Source organism: Lolium perenne, chromosome 1, assembly GCF_019359855.2.
Source record: "Lolium perenne isolate Kyuss_39 chromosome 1, Kyuss_2.0, whole genome shotgun sequence".
Taxonomy (NCBI): domain Eukaryota; kingdom Viridiplantae; phylum Streptophyta; class Magnoliopsida; order Poales; family Poaceae; genus Lolium; species Lolium perenne.
This window is the reverse complement of record NC_067244.2, coordinates 173631814-173655429: the sequence shown is the minus strand read 5'-3', so window position 1 is coordinate 173655429 and position 23616 is coordinate 173631814. Positions and strand designations below refer to the sequence as shown.

At 48.1% G+C, this 23616-nt stretch overlaps 1 protein-coding gene across 2 annotated transcripts; it reads left to right on the top strand.

The window, feature by feature from the left end:
- The first annotated feature begins 19173 nt into the window (after positions 1-19173).
- Positions 19174-23045, top strand: LOC127313067 (amino acid permease 4). Of its 2 annotated transcripts, none has more exons than XM_051343603.2 (4): positions 19174-19314; positions 20857-21219; positions 21313-21406; positions 21716-23045. In XM_051343603.2, exons 2-4 carry the CDS (start codon positions 20859-20861, stop codon positions 22722-22724), a joined length of 1464 nt encoding a protein of 487 aa, XP_051199563.1. In that variant the 5' UTR covers positions 19174-19314; positions 20857-20858; the 3' UTR covers positions 22725-23045. The 2 variants fall into 2 exon arrangements, with proteins under 2 accessions (XP_051199563.1, XP_051199570.1); XM_051343610.2 differs by lacking the exon at positions 19174-19314 and adding an exon at positions 20209-20718.
- Positions 23046-23616: the final 571 nt, after the last annotated feature.

The following is a 23616-nucleotide window of genomic DNA, read 5'->3' as shown; positions in this document are numbered from 1 at the left end:
CTGAGGATTTGGTAAGAAAATGCAACGGCTGCCAGAGGTACGCCAAGCAAAACCATACCCCAGCATCCGGTTTAAAGACAATACCGTTAACATGGCCATTCGCCGTTTGGTGCCTTGACATGGTCGGACCATTCAAAACTGCAAGAAGCAGCATGACTCACATCTTGGTGATGGTGGATAAGTTCACCAAATGGCTAGAAGTAAAACCTATCGCAAAGTGTGATGGGCATACAGCGGTGAAATTCCTAAAAGATGTCATTTTGCGGTATGGGTACCCGCATAGCATCATCACTGATAATGGAACCAACTTTGCTCAAGGTGAGTTCAAAAGGTTCTGTGAAGACAACAACATCCGGTTGGATTTGTGCTCAGTGGCACACCCTCAGGGCAATGGCCAGGTGGAAAGAATGAATGCCTTGGTGCTTTCCGGTATCAAGCCTAGACTCATTGATGCGGTGGAAAAGTCACCGGGATGTTGGCTCGATGAGCTACCATCGCATCTTGTGGAGTATAAGAACAACCCCAAACCGGTCTACCGGATACACTCCCTTCTTCATGGTTTATGGAGCGAAGCGGTGATACCAACCGACATCATTCATGATTCACCAAGGGTACAGCTCTATACTGAGCAAGAGGTCAAAGAGGCCAGAGAAAATGATGTCGACTTGCTGGAAGAAGCAAGAGAGCTGGCTTTGGCAAGAACAGCCATTTACCAGCAAAACCTAAGACGCTATCATAACCGGAAGGTTAACCCGAGAGTTTTCCGGGAAGGAGATCTTGTACTTCGCCCGGTGCAACAGACCGAAGGCCGGCATAAGCTTTTGCCACCATGGGAAGGTCCCTTCATTGTAAGCAAGGTGCTTCACAATGATGCATACTACTTAATCGATGCGGGGAGTGGAAGAAAGGAAAGGCGGACAGGTCCGGAGAGGAGAGCAAACGTCCGTGGAACGTAGCTCTGTTGCGTCCTTTCTACTCCTGAAGTGGTGGTGTAAGAAGTTCCTTTTTGTACCTTATATGCTATGAATAAAAGATGCCGGAACCTTGAATGAATCTCGGGGACTACCCCAACTTAAGTTGCATGTAACTTGTCTATTTTTCAGTTTACCGGTTGCTTATTGAATGTTTTTTCTTTCCGGTTTAGTAGTGTGCTAAATCCTACCGGAGTCTTCGACTCTGCTTGCTGTCCATAAACCGGCTTCATGGCAAGCAAGATAAACCGGTAGGAGATAAGCACATGAACTGCGAAAAGGGAGAGCAGGAAAGAACAATCCGGAAAGTTTAACTAACCCCGGTTAAACCGGTTTTTTGCAAAATTTCAAAGTTATTTCTAAGTTCAAGAAGATGCTTGTTTGGTGAAAGAACCTTATGCTCATACGCCAAAGAACGCCCAGAGAAGGCAGGCAGAGCTAAGGCAAAAGAACCAAGTATGCATCAAATTGGATGCGGAAACAATTGAGAAATCTTTGCAGTGCAGGATAAAATCAAAACCAAAAGCAGAATATGCTAAGACAAACTTAGAAATACTTAGCTACCGGTATAACTTACCGGCAGGAAATGTTGTACCACAACCACAAGCAAGCTTAAGTTTTACATCATAGACCCCGGCATTCCGGGGCAGAATTTAACGGACATTGTCTTTAAGATAACCAGGACAAACAAACAGATCACAGGCAAACGTCTGAAAGAGGGTCATCAAGCAGCAGGAGCATCGGGTGCAGCGTCACCAGCCTCAACATCTTCAGGGGGAGCAGCACCGGCCTCAGGAGCTTCCGGCGGCGCGTCCTCGGCAGCTTCACCTTCATCTCCCTCGTCTTCTTCTTCCTCATCGCTGAGGTAGTCCTTGACGCCAGGAGGGGGTGGGATGAAGGTGCGGACCTCGGCATACTCAGCGAGCCGGTATGCCCGGTCCTGCCGCTTCGCGGAGAGCGCCGGGTCTGTGTCCGTGGGAGCATCCGCGCGCACACCTTGGAGAGCATCCAGGTCAAGAGCAGGATACCATGAGCACACAGAGCGCAGCGCCGTGTCAGCTCCGGCACGAGCCGCGGAACACTGCCACTCGCGGATCCGGTGCCCGGCATCATTGAGCCGCGCGGCGGTGAGGGTGATGTCCCCCGGCAGCTCCTCCTCAGGCCACAAGACCTTGAAGACTTGGATGGCGGCGGCTGGCAGGTCAGCAAGAAGCCGGTCGACGGAGCGCATATGCTGAACACGCGCGGAGAGGGCGACAAGATAGTCGTACCCATCCCAGTGCGCATCCAGATTTGGAAATTCCCGCGCAATCCGATCCTCCCTCACCTTCTTCAAGGCATAGACTTGGGATGCCGGGAAGTGCTCTACAGGAAGAAGGAAAAGCATAAACACGAGACACCGGAAAGAGTATGTCGGAAAAAACATGTCGGAAGAAGCAAGGAACAAAGATAAATCTTCAAAGGAAGAGGCTTATAAGCAAAAGAAGGGGCAAGGCAGGAACTTACGGAGGGCTAGCGCATCTATCTTCATAACCAACCGATCATACTCTCGGTGATCGGTGGTCATGGTGTCAATAAGGCGCTCCGCTGCCTTCCGCGACTTCCTTTCCTCCTCCAGTTCTGTCGAGAGGACGGTGTTGGCGTTGGTGGAATCCTCCACAACCTCCGCCAGCCTGGCCTCCGCTGCTACCCGGGCGTCCTTCAAGGCCTGATCATGCCGGAGCGCGGCTTGTATAGCTTGCTCCTTGAGCTCCCCCAGGGCGGTCTTCTGGGCCTCCAGCACCTCGTTGTGCTCCTTGAGGAGCTGCTCCTTCTCGCCTAAGTACCGGAAAGAAAAGACTTAGCAAGCAACAACAGATGAAATGAAAAAAAGGAACAAGTTAGCAGAAGAAGAAAGGATGGTACCTTGAAGCTTGGCGACCTGGGCCTTCAGGGCCTCTATGGTAGCTTCCGGAACAACTGTTAAGCAAAAGAGTGTGTAAGTGTCAAAGAAGGAAACATTCCGGTAAAAAGATGCCGGAGGGGAAAGAAACAGACCTTGGCAGTGGCTGTGGGCCTCAGCAAGGTCCCGGTGCTCCCACAGAAGCTCCTCGAAGAGTTGCTTCCGGGTGTCGGCAGTGCTCTGTTCAAAGGAAGAAGTGTGTGAGAAAGAAAGAAACAAGGTTTCTACCCGAAACTCGGGGACTGGCAGTGCCGGTTTTGCGCGTTTCTAAGGTAAATTGTGTGTTAAGAAGAAGGTGTTTAACCCGAAACTCGGGGACTGGCAGTGCCGGTTTCACGTTAAGTTCTTAAGTTAAAGTTTCGCACTGAAAATAGCGTTTTCACCACGAAACTCGGGGACTGGGAGAATAGATAAGATCCGGAAAGAAAAGAAACCGGCATCAACAAAAAGATAAGAGGTTTAGCAGAACTTACCAGAACATTGTTGGTAGCATCGTACCAGGCACTGTCGAACTCTTTCACGGCGCGTTTAAGCCGTGTCAGATGTTCTTCAGTGGACCGAGCCCCGGCAGGATCTGGCGCCGGAAGGCGATCCTTCCCCAGGCCGCGGGTAGAAGCGGAGAGATCCGCCTCATTCCACTTCTGGGCATAGGGGAGAAGGCGCCCCAGGTCCTTGCCCGCGCGCTTCAGATCAACAATCCGGCCCAGGAGGCCGGTAGGCTTGCCCTGGGCAGCGATGGCAGCGGGGCCGACGTGCAGCACCACGTCCCCTGAGCCGCTTGAGGCGGCGCCCTCCACAGCTTTGCCGCGGGAAGCCCCGGGCTTGAGGAAGTTGGTGATCTTGGGGGTCCCCGACGGCGCCGGTTGCTTGGCCGCGGAAGGTCCTTGGCTGGGCGGCGGTGTCGGCATGGCCTTGGGAGGAGGAGAAGGTACCGGCGCGGAAGTATCCGGCGCGGTAGGGGAAGTGCTTGGTTGTTTCTTCTTCTTCTTCGGGGGAGGAGGAACCAGAGGTTCCGCCTGCCCGGCATCAGTCTGGCCGGCGCCGATGTTGCTGGCGCCGGTGTCTTGGGTCTCTGGAGGGGAGGTAAAGTCCTCCTCCGCGCGGTGATCTGGAGGTGTTGGGGCCGCGCGCCCCGAACTTGTAGTGCCTCCCAAAAGGGAGGCAGAGCTGTTGCCGGCACCAGATGGTGCCGGGCTTGAGTGAGGAGGAGGAGTTGAGGTCCTCGCGGAGCCGGCAGAGCCAAGCTCAAGCGCAGGGCTGAAAGAAAGGAAAAAGAGAGCAAGTTGGAAAAAAGTAACCGGAAAAGAACTCGGTGGAGACAAAAGAAAGCATAAAGAAGATAAAAACTTACCCGGAAGACATCGGCATCCGCTTGTGCTTGTAGCGCTTGGTGCCCACCTGCTTCCCGCCAATGACCTCAGTCCGAGGGCGTTTGCCGGAGGAAGCATGGCTGGGGCCGGCGCCGGTGGCTGGAGGATCGCTCTGTTGGCCCTCGACCATGAGCTTATCCAGAAACTCCTCGCCAACCTCGGCCTGCAGGGGGGGCTCGTGCTCGTGGACCTGAGGGTTGTTGCTGGCTGAGGGAGTGTCTACAGAATGGCAGTAACAAAAAGAGTATAAGAAAACGAACAGGAAGGCTACCTCAAGAATGGTCAAGTCATCAGACGAACCAGCAGGTTCCGGTGGAGACTTGCCGAGGCGAGCGGATGCAGTCCGGCCCATCCTCAGATCTAGCCAATGGATGACGGGATCAGGATCGTACTTGTCCAAGGGCCTCTTCCGACAAGGGCCTCGCCGGTCAGAATCAATCCGGGGGAAGCGGGCCTTGGCCTGAAAACAAAGGAAAAAAGAAAGATTAGACGCAAGTGCAAAAGTTACCGGTAATACGACCTAAGCCACGCCGTTTCTTACATCTTGGGACGGAGGATTTTTGGAGCTGAGAGGGCAAAGGCCCCACTCCCAGTCATCCGGCATGTCCGTTTGGCAGATTTGGTTAGCCTTCAGGACCACATCAGCCTTGCTCAAGGGCAAGCCGGTGATCTTGGTAGGATCACCGGGGCCGTACATCTCACTAATCTTATGAGCACGCTGTTGAAGGGGAAGCACCCGGCGGCAGATGAAGGTGCGGACGATATCGTCGGAGCAAATGTTGGTATCCTTCATGAACCTCAGCATGAAGCGCACAACCCGGTTCGTCTCGGCATGATCCGTCCCGGGATTATACTGCCAGTTGGTCTTGGCGGGCGGCGCCGGGTTGAAAGCCGGCAGGTTGATGAGATCGTCGTCGCCCACGTTCTTCACATAAAAGAACGTCGTCTGCCACAACCGGCAGGTCTCGAGGCAGTTGAACTTAAAAAAGGGGCTCCCTTGGCGGGAGCCGATGATGCAGGACCCGTATTGAACGGGAGGTTTGGGGGCAGGAATGTCCTTGCCCTGGACCGAATTGATCCGAAGGGAGAAAAAGCGGGCAAACGTCTCGCGAGCGGGACGGATGCCAATGTAGCCCTCCATGAAGGCCACAAAACAAGAAAGATAAAAAACGGCGTTGCCGGGGAGATGGTGAGGTTGTAGGCGATAGAAGTCGAGGAATTGACGAAAGAAATCTGAGGCAGGAAGGCCGAAGCCACGCTCGAAGTGAGCAAGAAAAACTACGACCTCACCGGGTTCGAGTACCGGTTGGATCTCGCCGCGAGGAAGCCGGCAGATGACCCCTTCCGGAATCCTCCTAGACCGGTAGAGCCAGTCTATCTCGAACTGGGTCACGTCGGAACCTCTCCAGGCTCCGCGTGTTTTGTCCTTTCCGGAGGCCCGGCTGGAGGTGCCGGCCTCTGGTTTCCGGCTGGATGCCTGGCCCATCCGGGCAGGGTCGTCGGTTAGCCCACCGGAAACATTGCTATCTTGGGTGCTAGAGGTGGCCGCAGGGAGAGACTCTTCGCTAGACATGAGGATCTAGAAGATGCCGAAATCTACCAAGAAACAGTTTTCCCCGAACGAGCCCACGCGCGAAGATCTACGAGTAAGAGGAAAAGCAAAACAAAGAGCGAATAAATACTCTACCGTCCCAAGATCCAAAGTGCAAGAGGAAAGGGGTAAGGGCGCATCAAGCCTAACCTGGGGCGGCGGAGTTGCGAAGGAAGAAGTTCGCTGGAGAAACGGCGAGCCCGCGGCCGGCGAGGAAGTCCGTCGGCGGCGAGGCGAAGAAGTGCTTGAGGAAAGGCGAATGCTGCGGGCACGGTGAAGTCGCTGCTGAGGTTCTCCGCGCGGCGAAGTCCGGCGGAACGGAGGCGAGAGTTCGCCGGGCGGCGGGCTCGAACGAGCGGCGGCGGACGAAGAACGGCGGAGAGCACGGAGGCGAAGAACTCTGTGCGCAAGGAAGTGGGGAATGCGAAGAAGATGAAGAAGGAGCGGCGGTTGCGCTTATAAAGGAGAAGGGTAATGGGCTGGAAACCGCTGGGCCGCGGCGGTTCGCCTCGCGGCCCGCGGCGGTTCGCACCATGGGCCGCCACGTGTCAAGAAGATACACGCGAAAGACAGGAGGCCACACGGAAGTACACAGAAGATCCAGAACGGCTAGTGGGATCCGCTGCGGTGCATTAAATGCACGCGCGGGAGTCGAAGCGAATTGACAACTGACAAGCGCGCGTCGATTCAAAGGTGCGCATGTCATCGAGCGCGGGGCCCGAGATATTCTCGACTTCACCGAGGAAGCGTTTAATGGTTAAGATACCGGGAGATAAGATACCGGAGAATGACTTGCAAAGAAAAGATAAGGAGGATCCGGGCAAAGATGCCGGATCCGAGCGTGGCGCCGGATGAATCAAACCGGTATCCAAAGACATAAGAACCTGGCATGGTCTGTTGGATAGGATCCGCCAGACTATACCAGCTTCGGGGACTAATGTTGGGGGGATAACCCCCGGTATGCCAAAAGCATGCCAAACCGGATGGTTTGTGCCATCAGGATACTGGTTAGATGTTCATGCCGGAGTCTAAGATAGGCGTTTGGCTGAACAAGCTAAACCGGTATCCTCATAAGAGGGATACCGGAACCGGATAGAAAAGGTACCGGGCTGCCGGTAGGAAGGGCTTGTCGGCAAGGCTGGTCAAAGATCCTCTCCAGAGCTAGAAGACAAAGATGAGCTAAGCAAAGTAGCTTTAAACGAAGGGCTGACAATAAAGCAGAAGGTGACGAAGAAAGAAGCCGGAGGACGTCCGCTTCCCTGATTAAAGAAGACCCCGGTGTCATCTATGATTAAAGTAGCTTTGTACAGTAGCAGGTAAAGTAGTTTGTCCAGTCAAAGATGCCATTAGGGTTTCTTGCACTGTAAGCCACCCTCTCCCCTATATAAGGAGAGGGGGCAGCCCTCCTTACGGGCACGCGGGTATGTGTGTAGGCGAGGCACAGTAACTTGTGTGAATCTATGAACATGGTGATCTAGAGGGAGTTCTTCCTTGTGTCTTTCTTCTTCAACCTCTGGCCTTGGCCAAGTTCTTGAGGAAACCATCCGGAATCTCTTCCCACCTGATCGCAAACCCTCCCCCGAATCCTCTTGCGTCCATTCGGCCCCAATCTAAGCCATCCTATGGCATCTGTCTGTTCACCACGACGACAAATCATCTTCCACACAATACGGTTAACTCTTTGTTACAGCAAGCCGGTGAGATTGACAACCTCACTGTTTCGTTGGGGCAAAGTACTTTGGTTGTGTTGTGCAGGTTCCACGTTGGCGCCGGAATCCCTGGTGTTGCGCCGCACTACATCCCGCCGCCATCAACCTTCAACGTGCTTCTTGGCTCCTCCTGGTTCGATAAACCTTGGTTTCTTTCTGAGGGAAAACTTGCTGCTGTGCGCATCATACCTTCCTCTTGGGGTTGCCCAACGAACGTGTGAAATACACGCCATCAGCAGCACACAAGGAGAGCTGCATGCCCTGCACACACACAGCCAGGGGAGAAGAACCCCAGTACATGCACTGCTGTCGACCAAAGGAGCAAGGAGTAGGACAATATAAAAGCTTTTCACCAGCAAACCCTAGCAGCTCCATCGACAGAGCTCCAAAGGGTAAGAACAGCAAGAACACTAGAACAGGAAGAGCAGCACCTCACCAGAAATCATCCATAAACAGTTTCACCAAGAACTGTTGACTGTTGAGCAAGCACAAGATGAAGTAGATCATCACAAGCCACCAGGAGGAGCAGGGCAAGCACAAACCACCACTCAGAAGCAAAACATCTACACCAACCACCTTTCTAGGAGCTGGAGTGAGGTATAACCAAGAAATCCCTGAGCAAGCAACTGTTTTGCTCATAATTAAGCATATGCATCACACACAAGCCAAGGGTAGGAATACCCTATGTGTATCATCATCTGGTGATGAGCCACTAGCTTCTGGCAAAATAGGAGCATGGCCAGTAGAGATAATCCCAGGGAAACAATGATTCAAACCAAGTGTATCACCACTACAGTCAACCAAATGATCCAGCAAGGATTTGATGCACTACTAGTCTAGCCAACTCACCTAGCAGCTAGAGGTTAAATAAACCATCAGATATATAGACAGATTATGTCTATTCCATTTTTTCAACACCAAAAGTTACTGGAAATCCAGAAAAGGATCAACCAGTAAGCATTCATCAAGCCACAAAGAGGGGAGCCACCTCTGACAACAGCTAAGTGCTGTCAGGGCCACCTCAAACCCTAAAACAGATAAGCAAGCCACTGCATCATTACCCAGAAGGGTTCAGAGTGAGCTAGGGTTCCCAGCAATTGTTGGCGTCCCTCTAGCTCAAGTCATTTAAATAAAAGAATCATAATTGTAGAAACAGTTCATCTCAATTATCCATACAATCAAGTCAAGCTACACAGATAATTGAAATACCAAGTCTAGACACCTGCAAATGATCCAGAGGATCACTGCAAGCATCAACAGATGCTTTAGCAGACAAAATCATGCACCAGCACCAGATATGGAGCCACACAGGCACAGAGATAAGCAACAGCCAGGCACAGATAGTAGGTGAGCAAGCAACCAACAAGCAGTTGATGATCACATGATCATCAGAGCTTGCTAGAGCATGCCTGAGCATGCTAGAGTCTAGCTGAGTAGCAGAACATGGACCAATTAATGAAATAGTCACACATAAGCAACAATTGCATCACAGAAATTATGTAAATAATTTTATAATTGTATCCAGAAGCACATCATCAAGAGAGAGGGAGCTATCTAGCCAACCATCATGCTCGGTTAAGTATTACCATGAATTAGAACACAATGAACACACCACCAGAGGCACTGGCACTTACTATCAGCAAGAACTACTCACAGTAGTGAGCCAGGGGGGCAGGACATTAGCATAGCACAAGTAAGCAACCAACAACAATGACTAGGGTTGCTCAGGTGAGCATCTAGATAGATAGTAGCATGCACCACCACAGGATTAAACAGAGACAGTAAGCAAGGACATGGAATACGCATCAGCAAGGCATAGAAAAGGGCTAGTAGAGCAGTAGCACCTAGTAACCATGGCACAAAGAGCAGCAGCAGCTAACACCCCATGGCAGCACAAGCAGTAGCAAGGCGCAGAGCACATAGACGCAGGAGTAGCAGCAACACCACCACCTGGACGCCAAGGCATCCAGTGGAGGAGGAGGAGGAAGACCAGGTGAAAGAGAGAGGAGGGAAACACTTACAGGCGAAGCAGAGATGAGCACGGCCATGGCGGCACGGCGGCACACGCCGGCCGAACGGCGGCACACGCCGGCCGAACGGCGGCGCCAGGCCAAGCCAAGCCAGGCCATAGCCTCGCCGGAACGCCAGCACCATCATGGCGCCACCATCGCGCCAGGAACGCCGGCGAGCGACGGAGCACCACGGTTCCGTGCAGTCGTGCGTGCAGATGTATTGGGGGCGAGTGGAGTAAGCGACGTGGGCCAGATCGATACGGTGGATCTGGTGCGCCGTCGAGATGCGGACCTTTTGCGACTGACCACGCCGCCGGAGCTGGTCGGAGACGGCCGGATTAATTCGGCGACGCGAGTCGCCAGAGCTCGGGGAAGTTAGGGTTCGTCGAGGCAGCGCAGAGGGAGTGGAGTGGGGAGCAGCCGCGCTGGTCGGTTGGACCGTGCGGGTCTAACCCAACCCAATGGGCTCCACTGACAGGTGGGCCCAAGATTAATTGGTCTTTTCACAATTCCAAATAAACCAGAAACTTTGAAAATAAACAGAAAATGATTTAAGGCTCTAAAAAAATAAATCAAAATATGAAAACCACTCAGCATAAAATTCTCTACCACAATAAAATATGAGATAAAATGTTTGAGACAATTAAACTAGGACCATAATTTAAAGAATAAATAAATAATCATCAAAAATAACACACACAATTTTTAATGATAAAATAAGTCCATAAATTAATTTGGACTCTAAAAACACCTTGACAACATTTCAAGGTAGTAATTTACCTTAAACAGAGTATCCTTAAATTATTCTTAGTAATCACTTCCGACATGAAATAATAAAGCACCGAGAAGGGGGAACCAAACCCTAAAATCCAAAATCATGCATAATTGCTTCTTTAACCATTGCCCTTATCGGACAATGATGCTTCTTTCAGAAACCGAGGATCCGAGTCAATCCAAAGCATCCAACTGCATTACATCGCAGTTGCCAGGCAAGTTCATCACTTGCTCATGTCATTTGATTATTTTTATCAAATTACTTGCAAAGTACTATGCTTATCACTCTTGCATGAAAATCAAAAGAACTATTTTCATAACTATGAATATGACTATGTGGTTGGCAATGGAACCATGGAATATGTTGACATGGTGGAGGTTCCATTGCAAGGGTTTATATCCATCTAGGATTAAACAACAAATGTCGTCCAGTGATTCTTGTGCCGTAAAACTCGTGTTAACCATAAGATCTGGAGTGGGACGGAGTAGTCAATCGTATTTCCACCTCTTGCACATCAACGGATGCGCTTTACCGTAGACACTTGTATTCCAAGGGACAAGCGGTGAGGCTGGGGAGCCCTAAATCCCCACGGCAATGTCCGTAGACACTTGTAGTCCGAGGAACAAGCGGTGAGGTTGGGGAACCCTAAGTCCACACGGTACTGCGGTCTATGATGGGTTGCATCTCCCGGTGAAGGAGTTTTTGGTTCGATCCCAGAACTGTTGTCGTGGTCGGGGGCCATCCTTAATTGGTATAAGAGCACCGGCGAGGACCCAGGGTCGGAGTTTGCAGCAAAGGGTGGGTGTTCGAGGTAGCGGAGGAATATGATTGGCTAGGACCTTATACCGGGCCTCACACCATTGGAAGTATGGACGGGAAAGCTGCCCGGTTGGCACCAAGGTTAAGATCTCTTATGGGTAAAGCAACACACCTCTGCAGAGTGTAATGAATCGTGACCAGTCACTCCTTGTTCCGGGTTTTGGAACTGCGAATGCTGCCGGAAAGGAACTCCATGTAGTTCTACTAAACCGGTGAAGGCTGACGGACATAGTTCTTATTAATAAAAGCAACCATTTGAAGAAATGATTACAAAAACCTGCATTGGTATTAGACTTTCTGGTCTAGTATCGTAGATAGTGTATTAAACACCTCTTTCCTGTTATGAACTTGTTGAGTACGCTCGTACTCATACCACTCTTAAATCCCCTGCTTAGATTGCCTGAACCGTCTTGAGGAGCACAATGACGACTCCGAAGAAGCAGATGGGATCTGCTATGAAGAGCCCGACCTCTCCGGAGGCGTAGAGGGAGTGGATTACCTCATCGTCTACGGGACCGGGGAGGGTTCTGGAGGAGAACAAGCGTAGACTAACTAAGAGTAGTGGTAGTAACCGAGCAGTACGAACACTTAGTACTTAACTGCTCGTTGAGAATAAATGTATAACCTGCTGAGACTTATATATTGTAAGTTAAGTTGGGTTCACCTAGAACCCAGGAGTATTCCTCTCCAGACCCAGGAGGAACTCCGTGATGATGTATATATATGGTTTGTAATAATAAATGAATGAGTTATGGACCAGCTATGTTCTGTTGTACTACTCTGAGGGATGTAATATTTGCGGACTGGTACTTCGTTAATGTTATATCAACGACTGGCATACTACAACATGCAGTGGTATGCAGGGTCACCACACCATCTTCGACCCCTTCCTCTGGAGGTAAAGACCTACTACTACTTCTGTGATTATAGATTGCATAACGATGCTTAGGCTATACGATTAGTGCTAAGGCGAGTTGTGCTAACTAGTTCTCGTCTCCATCTAGGGATCATCATGTACCACCTTATGAAGGGAGTAGCATTAGGGTTTACATGGTAACCCAAGTTGGTATGGGCCTTGGAGTCCTAGCTATTACGACTTGACCTATGCTACTTGTCTTCAATGGCAAGTCCCATTGGCGTCTTGGTTGATGACTTCTTTGAACCGACTCTGCTAAGTGCCAGCCCAAGTCACCTCTTATGCAAGCCCAGTCTAGGAGCATTCGTAAGTAGGAAATGGGCCTCCCTTGTCATCTGGGCCGTCTTCGCCATGGGATACCTGTTTGGTATTTCCACGCCATCTACTTCGTCTAGAGTTCATCGTCGGCCTCGAGCTCGCTCACTTCGCCACCGAAACCTAGGTGAGCAGCCACGCCATTACCCCTCTTCCTCATTTTCCCCATGTGGTGCTGGCTGCTGCTACCGAAACATATTTTAGTGTTACAAATACTTTAAAGTGTCTTCATGTCACTCATTGGTACTATCCTGCATATACTAGTGGGCATTGTACTTGGTTCAATAGAACCAATTGTGGAATTACCTGCAACTAGTAATATGAGGCATGCATTGCATAAATGTGGGTTCTTCTTGTGTTTAGTTATATGATGCTGATAATAAACATGTTTCAAACTTTTTCTGCATGGAATTATCCTATGGGACCTCGTGAACACTCATGATTATGCATACTACTTGGTCTGATAGAATAATTATCTTTAAAAAATTGGGAGTGATTGCAAAGTAAGTATGAGGCATGTCGTTCTTCACTTGGCCCTACTTGATGCTATTTTTTCTTCTATTTTGTTGAAACGATCAATGATTAAAATTTTGGATGGTCATCTAGGGATGGTGGCAGTGAGCCTTGAGATATGCACAAATAAAAATCTAGTGCATCTTAATTGGCTCACTGGCTCCATCCTTGGGATTTATGTGTCACTGTAAGTATGAGGCCCTATTTCGATGTTTATTTTGATTCGGCCAATGATTAAATTGTTGCGGAACCGAAAGTTTCTCAATATCAGATGTGATTCCAGAGATGGTGCAAGTGAACCATGTGATATGCACTAGTACAAATCTTGTGCATTCTACTTGGTTCGCTTGCACAATCTCTATGATTTGTGTGTCCAAAATGAAAGTATGAGGCATGTTCTTGAGTTGGCCCTATTTCATGTTCATTTTGGTGCTTTCTTTTCGTTGCAATAGCTGATGATTAAAATTTAGGGGCACTACAGGTGCCTCATTTTTGGATGTGATCTTGGATGGTGCTCTGTAAACCTTATGATATTTTCAAATACAAATCTTATGCATCCTACTTTGCTCACTCGCACCATACATGGGGTTTGTCTGTCCAACTTAAGTATGATGCATGATTTTTAGTTGGCCCTATGTGATGTTATGAATTTTATCATTGTGCATTTGATTTGGTTCATTTAAATGTGGCTCCTTCTTGTGATTGGTTATATGATTCCCATGATTAACATGTGTCACATTTTTTGTGCAGCGAATTATTCTGTCTGATCTTGTACGTTATACCAAACTCACGATTGTGCATACTACTTGGTCAGATAGATTAATTCTCTTTCCAATATTGTGTGTGATTGCAACGTAAGTATGAGGCACATGGAATGGCTGATGATAATACTTTGGAACCATGTAATGAAATAAAGTGTCCATAATTCGTTCTCATATGTCTATGCACATTGTTTACGCATTTGATTTGGTCTTATAGGCACTCTTTTCCCTCGTGTATCTTCATATTAGGGTTTACAACTATGGATGCTTGAACTTTCACCAAATGAAAATATGAGTTGGAACTGATCGATCCTTGTGGTTCTCTTTCAAAATATCTATGTATCGTGTTTAGCTTCATAATCTTGCTAACACAACCGACCATGCAACAAATGTATGATGCAAAAAATATGGCTAAGTTAAGTGCTCGGATAAGAAGTTTTAATTCAACTTGATGTGTCTCTAAGTTTTTCATATATAGTTGCGTTCACTTGTGGATTTAATTTAATTGTTGTTTCTTTTGTATACTTGTTCCTAGGATATCCCCTGTTGACATGGGGACAATATGTCTAAATGACATGTTTACAAAAACATGAATGCAAGACCCCATGATCTGTTTTGTGAGGCCTGGCACTCGCCACAAGCTGCGCTGTGCTAGATAATTTCCATATCCACGATATGATGAAAAGTTCCGATGGACGCGTTATGTACTTGGAATAGAAAATTGTCGATAAGACCTTCGCGGTCCGAGCTGAATTACACCAACATATGCCAGATTCTAGTTTGAGAACTTGACTTTGAAGTAGGTTCATGATGTTTTGTTTTTCCAAGAGCAATTAACTGGTTCCTGATCCATCAGATGCACCAAACTCGTTATATCAATATGCCATGATGAAAAGTATATATTTAAGGTAAAAAAATGTTTACTCGAACAATGTTTTGGGTTTGTCTTACAGATGAATGAATAAAGATTCAACCCATTTCTACGACTCGAGTGGAGTCGGATGCTACTGATATGGGGATAACTTACTGGGTCCACACCTTTGGCGTCTCTGGTATGGATTGATGAAGGAGCCTGTGATGTCCATGAAAGTAAAGAGCCTGGAAGCACCCGAAGCCCCACAAGTTAAGGCTGATTAAGTAGTCGACATTGGCATAGGCCCATATCTATATTTGTTACTGACCCGATTGGACTCTGGGACCCGTCGGGAGGAGCCAACGGGGAGGGAACGTTTGAGACAAACTCATAACACAATAATGTAATCCTAGATTTGTTCTAGCACTCTGGCAACTTTTTGTTATTCCACCAATACTTCGGACCACCTTGTTTGCCTGGTAAGCCGACGAACCCACCAGCACACTTCTTTCCCTGAAACCCAAGTCCATAACAATAGACATTGCTGGGTCACCCCTCGTCACCTATAGTGAAATACGTGACTTCATTAAGCATATACATAGAGACATTAATCCACTGAGATAGTTTACTGTAGGGATTCGTAGCATAGGAAACAAAAAAATTCCTACACATAAACAAATAAACGACCAAGATCATAACTAGGAAATGCATGTAACGATGCGGTAACTTGATTTACTAACCGGAGTAAATCAATGCGGAAGCTTTGATGGTTGGTTGTCGATGAAGACGATCACAATCCGTCCTGTCTTGATGATCCATCTCGATCAATATCATAGCTTGTGCGGCGGCTCCGAGGTGTTGCACACGTAGGGCTTGATGGCTTCGGCTCCTTCTCGTTCGAGCGAGTTGGAGTCGAAGTAGAGAGATCGGTTTGTCAACAAGATAGCATGGTGACGATCTTGGCGAAAAAAACCAGCAGAGCTTCGCCCGGGCGATCTTGACGGAGATCGCCGGAAACCCTAGGGTTCCAACGGGGATGACCGGCGGCAGGACACGGCGGCGCTGGCGGTTGATACCGGCGGCAGCGACGACTGGAGGCGGTTCAGCGGCGGACCGGCGCGGTGGTGGTGGTGGCGCAGGTGGTGTTGGCTGTGGGGATCTCCGGGCTGCTTTCCAAACTCAGATTGGACCCAATATGAAAGTCCCCTACGGAATTGGAAAGGGAAGAGGAGACTCCTCCTCCACCTCCAATCCGAGTGGATGGAAGAAGTGTCCCTCCCTCCCACTCGGCGAGTCGGCCAGAAGGCCCATGGGGCACGCGGGGCCCACCTGGCCCTAGGGTGGTGGGCTTCCGTATGTTTCTGGTACATCCAAAATTTTCGGAAGTTTCCCGAACCATTCTGATACTTCCATATATGTTCCTATAGGTTTGCCGCCATTCCGGAACCACCCGTGATATTCTAGAAACCATTCGGGACTCCGAAAATATTGCACTAAATATCTCTTTTACCTTAAGTGTGTACGTGTGACCCTACGGGTTCGCGAATATCTGAACATGACTATATTCATAGCCAATGATTAATAGAGTGATATGGAGATCCATAATAACCCCCATATATTCAACAATGATCTCATTGAGTGAACCACTTATGTCATACATATATAATTCCCATGTCCTACGATATCTTAGTTCCCCGAGATTTGATTGTCGGTATTCCATACCTTGTTCTTATCTCGTTACTCTCTTTTCCCGTTGTAATACCACAACCTCTTGTGTTCTAGTCACGTGTTGGATGTAAAAATCCCACTCTTGATACCATACAACCCAATAAGTATCTTACGAAACACATGCGAGATAGCTTTATAATGACTCAATTACGAAGTGACGCTTGCAACAAGCTATGCATTCTTCCAATACCCAAGAGTTGTATAATCTTATGGTCAAAGGAATAGTATAGATGACAATAGAAACGCTTCTCAATCATAACTATGTAACATGATCAATCGCTACGCTTTGGTTAGGTCAAGTCCATCATATTATTCTCCTTAATAATATGACATCGCTAATAAGTGACACCATGTCTATGGTTAAGGAAACCAATAACCAACACTTACTTAACGAACTAGTATAGAGGCATATTAGGGACACTTCATTTGTTTTTGCACACAAGTATTATGTTTCCGAATAATACAAACAAGCACGGTGAACAAATAATATCATGAACATGAATTGATGATAATAAATATCCTTTATTATTACCTCTTGGGCACTATTTCCAACATTTACACTCGCTGCTCATACCTGAGTGGAGCTTCATTGTTCAGGTCACCATTGAGGCAAATCTAACATATTTCCATGGCCATCATTAGATAGAGCTTACGGAGTTCTACAAGATAAAGCCCGAGACGAAGTGTCATTTCTACATGGATGGTGTATTCGGAAAAAACCTACTTCTACTACAAAGACCGAGAATAATTCTCTTCGTCTGATGGTGAAACCCATGACACGGGAGATGCCGACGGGATCATTGTCCATTACCAACCCACGGAGCCAGAGGTGCAAGTGGAGCCGACCTTGGAGCAGGTACATACCTAGCTAGATATATGTTCTTAATAATCTGCTTCTTCGATCTAGATTTTGATATTGTTCCGTGACATGATGTTGCTACGTTAAATAATGTTGCTACTTCAATCTGTGTTGGTATGTTTCATTGCAACCAGCCGATACATGTTGTATTGTATGTATACTGAAAATTTTATTTTTTTAAATCCATATTAAATACCAGTATGTCAACTACTGGTGGTGTACCAGGCCGGTACACCACCAGTAACAACTTACTATGGTGCTACAGAAAAGCGGGGTTGGGTATGCCACAAATATGCTTTTTTGTACTGGTGGAGGGTTGCATTCAACACATCCACCTCCAAGCCCCGCCACTCCAACCCTCTGTCACCGAATCGTTTCCACCGGCGTCTCCTGAAGAATGTCGAGTTGGAACGACGGAGAGACCTCCAATGATTCTTGGCTCGTTGACATGAGCTCTCCCCTCCTCCCCACCACTGCAATGGCGATGTAAAAGATTTTCAATTTAGGGTATTAAAGCAATTGTGCCTATCTTAGAATTGTGGTTATTTCAGCCGATGTGTAGTACCCGAGGTGGACTATGCGCCGGAGATGATTGCTGGCACAACATGTATTGGCATTGCTGATCCCGAATTGACCTCGTGTTGCCACATGCATGGCCGTCTGTAGGAGAAAGTTGTTGCTTTCAAACAGATGAACACTTGATGCTGGTTATATGCATGTTCGCAACATAATGTAAGTAGTGTACTATAATGTTTCGACTTGGTACCATAATGGGTTGCTCTTTTTTTCATAATTCATATTTGTATGATGGTATCAACCGTGGGTTTGTGGTTTGAGCTGATCCCGAGTGCTCTTTGCCATGCCAACTTGCACTATCAACTTTGTGCAGCATGTATATATGAAAACAGAAACAATACTCCAATTCAGGAGAAAATTTAAAATGCTTAGTTGGTTAAGAATTTGTTTGAATAGAAGAATAAGATGGGTACAAAATACACTAGCTTATTGGGGGATGTGAAGAACTGAACGGGTGCGTTGGAGCAAAACATGTCAAAATTGAAGGATAAATATGAGGATCAATCTGGAATTCAGTTGAACAAGATAGAGAAGGAAAAGAACTTGCTGCCAGAGGAGAAGAAGAAATGGGGTGATGAAAAGAAAGAACTGTAGTAGGATTAGAAGATGTTGGAATACATGTTGTTTGATCATCTAAAAGCTAGTGATACTAACAAGGATAAGATGAATCGGATCGGGTAAAATTTTAATGAGTCAGATGTTTTCATTTGGATCTTGATGACCATGTGTGCTAATAAAAAAACTAATAGGTAGTTGTTGTAATATTATTTAATTTTGTTGTGTGAGACTATTTGGTATCGAATGTTTTAGGTAATATTTATTTCACGCATTGGGCCAGTGTATAGGGGTTGCCGGTGTGGGCAGCCGGCCTCAAACCCGCGGCAGTTTCTGCTAGCGCCTCTGAAGCGGCTGTCCGGTACCGATGCCAGACACTATTTGGGAATGCTCTAACAGAGAAATCAGTATGTAGTAAACGTTGCTTTGTTGGTTCCTCATTGCAAAACCATGAGATTTCTAGATGATTAGCATTATCACTCCAAGCAAGCTAGAAATGTCCCTGGCCAAGCAAAGAGTATCCCCAACATTTCATTTCTCACCACTTACCCTCTTGACTTGCCGTTAGGAGCCACACATTTCGACCTTTGTAGACCATCGCCACAAAGTCTTTCCCTTATTCATGCAGTACAAGCGGAATGATCGGTCCATCCGGGAACAAGATCATGATACGATCCCTAGTGGGCGATCAACTTATACTTTTTTTTTTTGCGGGTATGGGCGATCAACTTATACTTAATCTCATGGCAGAGAGGAGTATCGAACATATTCCCCTGGAGGAGCAAAAAGGATGGTCGAGAAGCCGTGGGGTGGAAACCCTCTAGGACCTCCCTTCATTTCAATGACAGTATAGTATCATCCAACCATGCATGGAACTCTAAAGCCAGCACACCCGACCCTATAAATACCTTGCCAGTGAGCACACTTGAAGCACCACAGCGAGTTTAACCCCATCTCTTGACAGGCATACGTTATATTATAGCCTTGAACTTGTCTTTGGTGTATCTTAAGAGTGGGGGAGAAGGTGAACAAGAGGCGACTTTTGCAAGGTACGTAAGAAACGCAATGCAGCTAGTCCATGCTGTGTTACGCCTTAATCAGGGAGTTAGCTTGTGTTATGAGTGGCATAGATATTTTTGATGATCTTGTGTGGCAGCACATGCCGCACATGCATGCAGATGCTAGCACGATCGGTGCAGCACGTAGGGCCGTGTGTAACAACTAGGGCAGCTAGGCCGGCTGTTATCGCTGACCATTGTAGCTACAGCTTTAGTGGCGAGACAGAGCTAGAGGCAAGTTGACATGTGTGCCCGGAGACGATAGGTACTACTCCAACCAATGCACTTAGCCACGTTTTTATTATGTGTCACTCAGTGATTTTGTTGCCGAGTGAAATACCGTGGTTACGGGTCGGTAACCGGAATTCTGTCTCCCTCGGCCGGTAATTAAATTTATCATGCAAATATCCTAGTCCATTTGAATTTGGGATGATTTGTTAGTCCAACCTTTAAAAAAATGTGTCGCCCCTCCGCTATAATCTCATGGAGCACCACGACCCATTTGTCCAAAACTTTTGGTTCTTTCTACTCCAAACATTCAAAATGTTTTAGACATTAATGAGTTTGAAATTAAAATTTTGTTTGAGAATATCATCCGTATTTGACCGGTAATCGCTATTGACCATGGTTACCGGAGATCCCAGGACCTCTCCAAGTTTTTTTCTCGCCGGTCCACCACGGCGCCTCGTCCATTGTTTCGAAAACAAAACTTTTGGGCATTAACTCAGTAATTATATCAACTTACAGAAAATATTTTAAAGATTTTAGTTGGATCCCGTTTGCATCTCTACATACATCACTACGTGGATCCACAGTCCAAGTACACACACCAAAGGTCTAGTTTGTGAGACCAGCTAAAATATGTAGCAATAGACGACAAATGGTCGCCATTCATGCATGGGCATCACTCAGCCATGCACCCTACATGTACTATTAAGTATGCGACATGACCAAGTGGCCGAGACAACGCATGACATATTCTCCACATAATAGAGGAGCATCAGGAATTTCACAGTGTAGCTAAGGCACGGCACAGACCACAGGGCATGTACGCACCGCCACCCCTTAACAATCCATTTCGACTTAAAAGATCGCCGAGAACAGATGCGAAATACCCATGGAGTTAGAGAAATTCCCTTGTCGCAAAACCCCAACATCCACCCACCTTCCAGGCAGGCGCCTATAAATTGGCAGCCCCCACTCTTCCCTATTCATCGCAGCGCACTCACTCGTTCGTTCCTTCGCATATGACCTCGGTCGATCTAATAGTGGAGTGGTAAACGATCGAGCTGCCTTTGAATTCCACGCAGAGTCGCGCGGTCTCCGTGTCTGGTTCACTAACCCAGCCAGCCACCTTGCTCACTGCTGAGATAGCTATATATCGCGACGACTCAGGTGCTACTATACAGCAACGGTCGCATAGCTAGGTTTCTAGCTAGAATTTGAATTCAACCGCTGCTTCTCACAGACACCGAGCTGCGCGCTATACCCTACTACCTGTACGTGTTCTCACTGCTAGCTCGGGTGCTGCAGAAATGGGGGCGAACGGCACTGTGGCCAAGCACTACGGCCAGGGGGCGGCCATGGAGGTGTGCTCCGCGGAGCAGGGCCACACGGCCGCCTCCAAGTGCTTCGACGACGACGGCCGCCTCAAGCGCACCGGCACGATGTGGACGGCCAGCGCGCACATCATCACCGCGGTGATCGGGTCGGGAGTGCTGTCGCTTGCCTGGGCCATTGCGCAGCTCGGCTGGGTCGCCGGCCCCGCCGTCATGCTGCTCTTCTCCCTCGTCACCTACTACACCTCCGCGCTGCTCTCCGACTGCTACCGCTCCGGCGACGAAACCACCGGCAAGCGAAACTACACATACATGGACGCCGTCAACGCCAACCTCAGTAAGTCGTCACCTCCATGCGATTGGTACCTGCATGCATGCACAATTGCACAGCCAGAACAGAGCTCACTCTGTTTGTCGTTCCGTCCTGCAGGTGGCGTCAAGGTCCAGATCTGCGGCTTCCTGCAATACGCCAACATCGTCGGCGTTGCCATCGGATACACCATCGCCGCCTCCATTAGCATGCTGTGAGTACCCAGCCAGCCTCCATTAAATTTCTTCTTTGTATTATAGGATTAATGCACCAGCCTAAGTTTTCCAAAAGATGGATCTAATAGAAACTATATTTATATTCAACACTTACCCTCGGCTAGAAATTTTTATTTGTTTTATTTTCAATACTGTGCAAACAAGTTCTTGAACTTACCATATAGGATTAATGCACTAGCCAAATTTTCCAAAAGACCAATCTGATAAAAAAAAATACTAGACTATATTTACATTCGACATGTATAAGTGCCACATCGGTGTGCTTACTTTTGCTTGCCAATGTACAGTGCGATCAAGCGGGCCAACTGCTTCCACGTCGAGGGCCACGTGAACCCGTGCCACATCTCCAGCACGCCCTACATGATCATCTTCGGCGTGGCGGAAATCTTCTTCTCACAGATCCCGGACTTCGATCAAATCTCCTGGCTCTCCATCCTCGCCGCCATCATGTCCTTCACCTACTCCACCATCGGCCTCGGCCTGGGCATCGTCCAGGTGGTCGCCAACAAGGGCATCAAGGGCAGCCTCACAGGCATCAGCATCGGCGTCGTCACCCCGATGGACAAGGTCTGGCGGAGCCTCCAAGCCTTCGGCGACATCGCCTTCGCGTACTCCTACTCCCTCATCCTCATCGAGATCCAAGACACCATCCGGGCGCCGCCGCCATCCGAGTCCAAGGTCATGCGGCGCGCCACCGTCGTCAGCGTCGCAACCACCACGCTCTTCTACATGCTCTGTGGCTGCATGGGATACGCCGCCTTCGGGGACAACGCGCCCGGGAACCTCCTCACCGGCTTCGGCTTCTACGAGCCATTCTGGCTCCTCGACATCGCAAATGCCGCCATCGTCGTCCACCTCGTCGGCGCCTACCAGGTCTACTGCCAGCCCCTCTTCGCCTTCGTCGAGAAGTGGGCGCAACAGAGGTGGCCCGACTCGAGCTTCATCACGGGGGAGATCCAGCTCCCGATCATCTCCTCCGGGTTCAAGCTCAACCTATTCCGGCTCACGTGGCGGTCAACGTTCGTCGTCGCCACCACAGTGGTGTCCATGCTCCTGCCCTTCTTCAACGACGTCGTCGGCTTCCTCGGCGCCATCGGGTTCTGGCCGCTCACCGTCTACTTCCCCGTGGAGATGTACATCGTGCAGAAGAAGATACCCAAGTGGAGCTCACTGTGGGTTTGCCTAGAGCTGCTCAGCCTCGGTTGCCTCATCATCACCATAGCCTCCGCCGCCGGCTCCATCGCAGGAATCATGTCCGATCTAAAGGTCTACAAGCCCTTCTCCACAACTGACTGATCCAGGGCCGTCCCATGAATGCACAGACCGTCGATGAACAGAATATGCCAACATACTCTAATTAATTAACCGATCAATTATCACACGATCGCCGAAAATTGAAAATAGACAAGCTGCATGTATGTTCTAGTATGTAATTGCTGCTTCTAAACAGCCGGCGTGCCACCGCTGCTTCTAATTTTCTTTGTTTGCGATCCATTGTACGTGTTAACTGAAAATGATAGAGGGGAACCAAAATGCAGTACTTCCAATGTCAAATTAATGATGTATTTCTTCGACAAATTGTGTGTTTGTGTTAATGAAAAATGTTGCTTTTGTGTCTTCACAATTTGTTTTTTTTTTGCAAGATTCTTTGCATTATAACCTCTACTGTTTCGGAAATCCAATTTTGGTCTAGGGTGCATATGCTCCACTATCTAAAAATACACTTTAAAATGTCAAAAAATCTGAATAAAAAGTCCAGGCCAACATTCTATATGTGAACGCCAAGTTTCACAAAAAATCGAAAAGAAAATATCCTTGCGAAGAGCTTATTTTATCACGAGATTTTTTATTTTGTACACATTTTTTATTAAACAACTTTGCGAGCACATAAAACATTAAGATGTATATGAGACATTTTTTGTCTGATTTTTTCAACATTTGAAATATGTTTAAAAGTCATTTTAAAAATAGGAAGCATATGCTCCTGAAAGCAAAGACGCCACGGCCCGTTGAAAGGACACGGATGTCGCCTAGAGGGGGGGGGGTGAATAGGCGATTTAAAACTTTTACGAGATGGGCTTAACAAATGCGGAATAAAACTAGCGTTTACTTTGTCAAGCCCAAAGCCTATATACTATGGTTCACCTATGTGCACCAACAACTTATTCTAAGCAAGAGTTCACCTATG

Bases quoted from the DNA above. Each gene is read 5' to 3' on its own strand.
- LOC127313067 (XM_051343603.2), top strand. From the start codon at position 20,859: ATGGGGGCGAACGGCACTGTGGCCAAGCACTACGGCCAGGGGGCGGCC. The intron at 21,220-21,312 runs GTAAGTCGTCAC...TCCGTCCTGCAG, and splicing joins CGCCGTCAACGCCAACCTCA to GTGGCGTCAAGGTCCAGATC. The intron at 21,407-21,715 runs GTGAGTACCCAG...GCCAATGTACAG, and splicing joins GCCGCCTCCATTAGCATGCT to TGCGATCAAGCGGGCCAACT.